The following is a 9,085-nucleotide window of genomic DNA, read 5'->3' as shown; positions in this document are numbered from 1 at the left end:
GATAGGTTATTTCCCCTAGAGTTGAGAGAATGAAAAATGCAAGAGTTCATAAACCTTCGACAAGGGGGGATGAGTGTGAAAGAGTATTTTCTCAAGTTCACCCAACTATCCAAGTATGCTCCAACCATGGTGGCAAACTCAAGGGCCAGAATGAATAACTTTGTGATAGGAGTGTCCGATTTGGTAGTCAATGTATGTCGGTCGACAATGCTTATCCCAAGTATGAATATTTCAAGTCTTATGGTCCATGCCAAACAAATTGAGGAGCAAAAGCTCAAGAAGATGAATAGGGAGGTGAAGAGGGCTAGGACTGGTGATAAGAACTTTTCCAATGTTAAGTCTGATGGGCAAGGTCGGCAAAGGTTCAAACAAGGTTCCTCTAGTGCTTACCCAATGGTCAACAAGGATAGCGTACTTAACCCTAAGCCTCAAAAAGGGTATGACAAGGGAACTCCACTGGCAAAGCCTACTTGTGCCAAATATGGTAAGAAACATGATGGTAAATGTTTAGCCGGTTTGGGTTGCTGTAAGATTCGCCATCAATTAAAGAATTACCCAACACTTACGGCCAAGGGAAGAGAAGATAAGCAAAATCCACCAAGCGGTTCACACTCCAATTCTAGAAAGCAAAACCACTTTAATGCTCTTCGAGAAGTCCATAAGAGCTCACTGGATGTGGTGACCGGTATGTTACAAGTCTTTTATATTGATGCATATACTTTGTTAGACCCCGGTACCACTTTGTCCTTTGTGACACCTTTTATGGCTATGAAATTTGAAATACTCCCTGAAGTGTTATTGGAGCTTTTTTTGGTTTCTACTCCAGTTGGTGAGTCCGTAGGGATAGGAAAATTTATAGAAGTTGTCCTATTCCTTTTTCTCATAAAGTCACTTTGGTGGACTTAGTGGAGTTAGACATGTTAGATTTTGATGTGATTTTGGGTATGGATTGGTTGCATGCAAGCTATGCCTCTATAGAATGTAGGACTCAGGTTGTCAAATTCCAATTTCCAAATGAGCCAATTTTAGAGTGGAAAGGGGGGAATTCCATCCCTAGAGGTCAATTTGTTTCTTATCTCAAAGCTAGGACAATGATCTCAAAAGGGTGCATTTACCATGTTGTTAGGGTGAGGGATATTGAATCTGAAACCCCTTCTCTAGAGTCGGTCCCCGTGGTGAATGAATTTCCGGAAGTCTTCCCCAATGACTTGCCCGACATTCCTCCCGAGCGGGAAATATATTTTGGCATTGATCTTTTGCCGGATACGCAACCTATCTCCATTCCTCCTTATAGAAAGGCTCTGGCCGAGTTGAAAAAGCAATTCAAGGATTTGCTAGATAAGGGCTTTATTCATCCGAGTATCTCTCCATGGGGTGCTCTGGTGTTGTTTGTTAGAAAGAAAGATGGGTCTCTTAGAATGTTCATCGACTACCGCCAATTGAACGAAGTTACCATAAAGAATACATATCTCCTTCCGAGAATTGATGACTTGTTTGATCAACTCCAAGGGGCTAGTTACTTTTCAAAAATTGACCTTAGTTTGGGCTATCACCAACTTAGGGTGAGAGAGATGATATACCCAAGACGGCTTTCTGAACTAGGTATGGGCACTATGAATTCCTTGTGATGTCATTTGGCCTAACTAATGCCCCAGTGGAATTTATGGACCTGATGAATACGATGTTTAGGCACTACCTTGAAATGTTTGTGATTGTGTTTATCGACGATATTTTGATATATTCAAGGAGTGAGGGTAAATATATGGACCATTTGAGGATTGTATTGCAAGTCCTTAAGGACAACCAATTATATGCAAAGTTTAATAAATGTGAGTTTTGGTTGAGGTTTGTAGCCTTTCTTGGTCATATTGTGTCAAGCAAGGGTATTGAGGTAGATCCTAAGAAGACGAATGCGGTCAAGAGTTAGCCTAGACCTCTAACTCCTACCAATATTAGAAGTATTTTAGGTTTACTATAGGAGGTTTGTTGAGGGTTTTTTCTCTATTGCTTCTCTATTAACGGCTTTGACTCAAAATAAAACTACATTTGAGTGGTCGGAAGCTTGTGAGAAAAGCTTCCAAGAATTAAAGGATAGACTTACTACCGCTCTGGTGTTGACCTTACCGGAGGGTACCGATGTCTTTGTTGTTTATTGTGATGCCTCTAGAGTGGGGTTGGGATGTGTGCTCATGCAACAAGGTAATGTGATTGCCTACACTTCAAGGCAACTCAAGGTACATGAGAAGAATTATCCGACCCATGATCTTGAATTAGCGGCAGTTGTGTTTGCTTTAAAAATATGGAGACATTAATTGTATGGGGTCCATGTGGATGTTTTCACTGATCACAAAAGTCTTCAATAGGTGTTTACCCAAAAAGACTTGAATCTCTGACAAATAAGGTGGTTAGAACCTTTGAAGGACCTGAGTGTCCTTTACCACCTTGGAAAAGCTAATGTTGTAGAGGATGCACTTAGTAGATTATTCATGGGTAGTGTGGCTCATGTAGAAGATGAAAAGAAAGAGTTAGTCCGAGAGGTTCATAGATTGGCCCGGCTAGGTGTCCAACTAGTAGATTCTCCTAAGGGTGATTTCACGGTTCATAGTGGCTCCGAATCATCCTTTGTGGTAGATGTGAAGTCTAAACAAGGACTTGATCCTATATTAATATAATTGAAAGAATCGGTACTCACGAAGTCCGTTGAGGCTTTCTTCCAAAGGGGAGATGGGATACTTAGGTACCAAGGTTGATTATGTGTTCCGGATGTTGATGGGTTGAGGGAGCAAATTTTAGAGGAGGCTCATAGTTCTTGGTATTCTATTCATCCAGGAGCCACCAAGATGTACCATGATTTACAGGAAGTCTACTGGTGGAATGGTATGAAAAAGGATATCGCGGGATTTGTAGCCAAATGTCCTAATTGTCAACAAGTTAAGGTTGAGCACCAAAGGCTGGGAGGTTTGTTGCAAAATATACCAATTCCGACTTTGAAGTGGGAAGAGCTGAATATGGATTTTGTTGTGGGTTTGCCTCGTACTCGAATGTAACATGATTCTATTTGGGTCATTGTTTATATGATGACAAAATCAGCCCATTTCATTCCCGTCAAGGTCTCCCTTTCGGCGGAAGACTATGCTAATTTGTATATGAGGGTGATAGTGCGGTTACATGGAGTTCCTTTGTCCATCATTTTGGATCGGGGTACTCAATTTACTTCACATTTTTGGAAGTCATTCCAAAAGGGACTTGGTACTAAGGTGAAACTTAGCACCGCTTTTCACCCTCAAATAGATGGTCATGCGGAGTGCACCATTCAAAATTTAGAGGATATGTTGAGGACGTGTGTTATAGATTTCAAAGGTAATTGGGACGACCACTTGCCATTAATAGAGTTTTCCTACAATAATAATCATCACTCAAGTATCGGTATGGTTCCTTTTGAAGCCTTGTATGTTAGGAGATGTAGGTATTCGGTTAGTTGGTTTGAGGTAGGTTATGTCGCTCTTATTGGTCCCGAATAAGTTTATGAAGCTATTGAGAAAGTTCGGCTCATTAGAGAGAGATTGAGAATGGCTCAAAGTAGGAAAAAGTCCTATTCCGATGAGAGAAGGAGGGACATAGAATTTGAAGTAGGTGATTGGGTATATTTTAAAATCTCACCCATGAAGGGTGTGATGAGGTTTGGCAAAAATGGGAAACTTAGTCCCGGTTATGTAGGCCCATATCAAATTGTGAAGCGTATTGGGGAAGAGGCCTATGAATTGGACTTGCCAAATGAGTTGGCTCCGGTTCACCCGGTATTTCATGTTTCTATGCTTAAAAGTGTATTAGGGACCCGGTATCCATTATTCCTTCAAAAGGGTTGGGAGTTGATGAAAGCCTTTCCTATGAAGAGGTTCCGGTAGATATCCTTGATCGGCAAGTCAAGAGATTGAGAAACAAGGAAGTAGCTTCCTTTAAGGTTTTATGGAGAAATCATCTAGTTGAGGGTGCTACTTGGGAGGCCGAAGCCGATATGAAGTCTCGATACCCTCATCTTTTTCTTTCCACTCCTACTCAAGCTTGAGGTAAATAGTTTCTCTAGAATTTCCTTGTTTTGGAAGTCATGTGTAAGTTGTATGTTTTCCATGGTTTCCTTAAATGATGCATGTTCTTGATGAAATTCATGTTTAATGAGAAAATGAGTTTTCATGATATATGTTCCTCGTGTTGTTGTGCATTTAGTATGAGTTGCCTAATTGACTTCATGAGATGTGTTAATGAACATGCTTTAGTATGATTTTGAGAGTAATTGCATATTGGATCCATGGTGTTTTGTTGAGCATTATTTTAGTTGGAGAAGTGAGTTCCTCCTATGAAAATGAGAATTATTGAGTTTGGTGCATATTGGGTGTTAGATGTAGTTCCTACTCCCTTATTATGCATTGATCATGTTTGAGATGAAGTTGCAGTTGCCTCCTTTGAATAGTGCATGTTGTGAATAATGCATTTGTAAATTTTTCATATTTTGATATTTCATGCATGATGGGTTGATAGTCTTGAGTCTTTAAATCCGTAAAGTGTCTAGGTCATCATTCGAGGATGAATGTTCCCAAGGGAGAGATAATGTAACGTTCTGGAAATTTTAAACTAAACTACAGTCTAACACAAAACTAATAGGCTTACCTAAAGCTTGACGTTAGGGTTAAAGCCTAGTAAATACCTCCCCGTACCTTAAAATTCATCCTTTCGGGCTAGAACGTCAAGGTCTAAAGCCCAAGGACCAACCATCGGTCCTTGAGGAAAAGGCCCTAAAAAGTGACCTAGGCAGTGACCCACGAGGGCACCTACGGCGTGTAGGTCCACCCACCCCTCGTAGGTGGGGATCGTGGGTCAAGCCCCAGACCATGGACCTACGAACCTGTAAAATGGTCAGTAGGTACATTACGGACCGTAGGTCCTAGGTTCGTAGGTGGCACCTGTAATCTGCCTAGTTTTGTCCTATGGAGGGGTCTTTAGGTAAATTCCTAATTAAGTTAGTTTAATGTAGGGTCATTTTATATGATTTTTCATAGACATATATTAGACGTTTAAGTCATTAACTAACTACAAACACTTCATAAAAAACTCAACAACCCAAATCAAAATCAAACCTCTCCAAAATCTTCTCTAAACACTCCATTGTAGAAGAAGAAGAAGAAGAAGAAGAAGAAGAAGAAGAAGAAGAAGAAGAAGAACAAGAAGAAGAGGAAGAAGAGGAAGACGAGGAAGACGAGGACGAGGAGGAGGAGGAGGAGGAGGAGGAGGAGGAAGAGGAGGAAGAGGAGGAGGAAGAGGAAGAGGAAGAGGAGGAAGAAGAAAAAGAGGAAGAAGATCAAGTTAGGGCTTCAAGAAGGGGGCTTTCTCACTTAAATTTGTTGTATTTCTACACCTAAGGTATGGTAGTCTTTCATTCATGGAATGCTTTCTTCCATGGAGTCTTTAAACTTCCAATTTCAAAGTAAACAATTCGCTAAAACCTAGGATTTTCATTCCAAGTCATGGATTCTTTTTAAAAACATTTTCAATGATTTATTTAACATATATTATGATTTAATTGTTGTTTTATGATAAAATCTCCCATGAATTCATAAAATCCCCATAACCCTACTTTATGACTTTGTGATGGGGGTGAATTGTAGTAAGACCAATTGTTTGGGATTGTATTTGCTGTAATTTAGTTCTTTTGATCATATTATTATCCATGTTGAATGTAGTAACCCTAAATTGATTGCAAGAGCGTTATCCTTGATCCAAGAAGGGTAAAACATGGGAATTTTGCCAAATTGTGAGCTTTATGTATGCATGCTTTATGAACATGATTATAATCTAGTTATTGTGTTAATTGAAAGTTCATTCTCATAAACACATAATGATCATGATGTGAAAGTTCTTCTCACTATATGATGATTCTAAGGTGGAAAGTCCATTCTCACCTATTGAATCGATGAGCTATTTTGTGAATTGTGTTGGATTGAGGGTTTAGACACTCATTCATGCTAGTAAATGCAATCCAAAGACTAAACATGTAATTGTGGGAAGTAATAATTAGCACCGAGTGGATATTGAATATGAGATAGAGGCTTTCCTATTAAGAAATGTCGGGTTTCTAAAATTAATCTCATGAGATGGAATCTCCTCCATTAAGTAAGGTTGGGTTTCTAGTAACAATCTTTGTATCCCTTGACTATGTGCCCTCATAGGTCTTTATCTAGTGGATCCACCTAAAAGCTAATACATTTAGTTCTACCTTAGGAGAGTAGGACACCTCTTTTCGGTGTGGGGCATGACACCGGATTCCATGTTAGGCTCACATGGTCTATGTTGGTTAAGGCTTATTCCCAATATAATTAAAAGATGAATTATTAACTATGGTTGCTCAAGGAGGTTTACTTAGCATGGGTAGGATTAAGAGATCTTACTTATACATGGCACAAGTAGACGTTGAGGGTATTTATGGTGGGTTTCTATTGTGATGTGGTGACTTATATACTGAATATGCTCACGAATTATGCTTTCACTCTACTTTTCATGATGATTCTCAAACTTGATAAAGTGCATGCTCTCCAACTAAACTGTCCCTTTTTAGCATATTTTCATTGTTTTGTGCATGGCTATCATACTTAGTGCAATCTTTGTAGGTTCCGGCATTATTTCTTCTTGTGCAAAGCTTGGATTGACTATTCTCCAGAGCTTGTGGTGAGTCCTCATGGATTTGAGGACGAGTGATGTTTTGTTGTTCCTTTCATTTCTTTGTATTTCATGTCGGATTTCTAATGTCAGGGCTATGACCCTATTTTGAGACTTCGATTGTAATAGATGGCTAAGTGAGACAATGTCTAGACTTCCGCTTTGCTTTTATGAAAGCTTTTTAGGACTTGTGAAAATGTCTTTTACTCTTTATTGTTCTTTACTTATGTGATGATGATTCTAAGTAGCTTACATGGTGCCTTGAGGGGCATTGTGTGCCTTGTTAATTATAGGGGGTACCCTTGGATCGTGACAACATCCCTCACCCTAACTAGATGGTAAAAGCAACCCTTATAAATCATCTTTCTAGTTTTAAGATAAGAAACAAACTGACTCTTAGGCATAAAATTTCCCCTCTTCCACTCTAGGATAGGCTCATTTGGGAATTAAAACTTGACTATATGGGTTCTATAAACGATAAAAGCATAATATCAGTGCAGCCAATCCATACCAAGAATCAAATCAAAGTCTAAGATATCTAGCTCTACCAAATCAACAAGAGTAACTCTATGGGACAAGGAAACAAGACACTTTCTATAGACCCTCTTAGCCACAATAGAATCACCAACTGGAGTAGAGACAGAAAAGAGACCTAACAACGCATCCGGAAGAACATCAAACCTCATAGCTACATATGGTGTCACAAAATACAAGGTAACACTGGGATCAAGTACAGCATATACATCAAGTTAGAAAACATTCAACATACCGGTAACCACATTAGGAGAACTCTCTTGTTCATCTCGAGTCTGAAGTGCATAGATACGGTTTTGCTTAGGAGCATTGGAACCCGCACCACTAGCAGTAACTTCCTTGCCCTCTCTTCCTTTAGCCATAAGCATTGGGAAATCCCTCATTTTGTGACCACTCTTACCACAACCAAAGCAACCATTTGTGTCAGCTAGGCAATTACCCTTGTGCTTCCTTCCACACTTAGTGCAACTAAACCTAGGCAATGAATATCCACTACCATTACCTCCATGAGGCTTAGGGTTAGACACCCTATCTTGGTTGAACTTAGGAAGAGCATTGGAGTAACCTTGACCGAAAAACCTTTGTCGGAATCTAGGATGACCTTGTCCATCGGACCTTGCATTAGTGAAATTACCATCACCAATCTTAGCCCTTTTTGCCTCCCTAAACTTTTCCTTGAGTTTCTTCTTCTAAATTTGTTGTGCATGCACCATGAGATGATACATGTCCATGTCATTAATGAGCATAGCGGTCGGCAATCTTTAACCACTATTTCGGACACACCCAAAACAAACTTACTCATCTTAGCCCTTGAATCGGCAACCATTGAAGGAGCATACTTAGACAATTGAGTGAACTTTAGAGCATATTCCCTCACACTCATACTTCATTTTCGAATGTTAATGAACTCAAGCACCTTTGCTTCCCTTATCTCAAGGGGAAAGAACCAATTAAGAAAAGCGGCCTTAAACTTTTCACAATCAAGAGGACCCGCATCTTTTGGTCTCCCTTCCTTCCGTTGGTTATACCATATTTGAGCCACACCCTTTATTTAATAAGCGGCCAACTCCGCCTTTTCCACCGGTGTAACTCCCCTGATCATCAAAACCTTATAGACCTCATCAATAAACTCTTGAGGATCTTTCTCAACTTTGGAACCATGAAAATCTAGAGGGTTCATCCTGGTGAAGTCCTTCACTCTTGAAGTCGTCGTACCCACATTTGGGTTTATGGGAACCACTATCTCCCTATTGTCTTGGGCCGTCATGGATTGAGCCAACACTTAAAAAGCAGTCCTAAACTCCGTATTCGACACTTTCTCAGCCAAAGGATAGACCGAAACTTGAGGAGCTTGGGGAAGAGCTTCTTGTTCCACATTCTCCCTCACATTCCTTCTAGTATAATCTTTTTGTGAAGCCATGTCCTGAAGAACATAGGATAGGGATTAGGAGAGAGACCTTATAGAGTTGAACGCTATCGCACGACTTAAGAGTAATGAAAAAAGTGGAGTTTCCTAATCATTTTGTAGTCTCTCATTCATAAATGTGGCGTGCTTTATACTTATGAACAAGACTCTACTAGACGTGGCTTTTGAGACATCTTAGGACCATTCCAAACCTTGCGCTCTGATACCAAGTTTGTCATGACCCAGGGGTACCCCCTAAATGTAACATAGTGTGTAGACCCCCGAAGGACTCCAAGGACTCCAAACAAGCCACTTAGCTCTCATAACATAAGAAATAGAACAATAAAAGTAAAATAATAGTCCAAGTTCAAAACATTTAAGAAAAGCAAAGCTGAAGTCTAATACACTTGTCTCATCATAACCATCTAATTCAATAGA

At 39.8% G+C, this 9,085-nt stretch overlaps 1 protein-coding gene across 1 annotated transcript; it reads left to right on the top strand.

The window, feature by feature from the left end:
- Positions 1-207: 207 nt before the first annotated feature.
- Positions 208-6,721, top strand: LOC125863799 (uncharacterized). The gene is made up of 2 exons (XM_049543796.1): positions 208-685; positions 6,660-6,721. Exons 1-2 carry the CDS (start codon positions 208-210, stop codon positions 6,719-6,721), a joined length of 540 nt encoding a protein of 179 aa, XP_049399753.1.
- Positions 6,722-9,085: the final 2,364 nt, after the last annotated feature.

Source organism: Solanum stenotomum, chromosome 5, assembly GCF_019186545.1.
Source record: "Solanum stenotomum isolate F172 chromosome 5, ASM1918654v1, whole genome shotgun sequence".
In the NCBI taxonomy this organism is placed as follows: Eukaryota; Viridiplantae; Streptophyta; class Magnoliopsida; order Solanales; family Solanaceae; genus Solanum; species Solanum stenotomum.
This window is presented reverse-complemented; position numbering and strand designations above follow the sequence as displayed.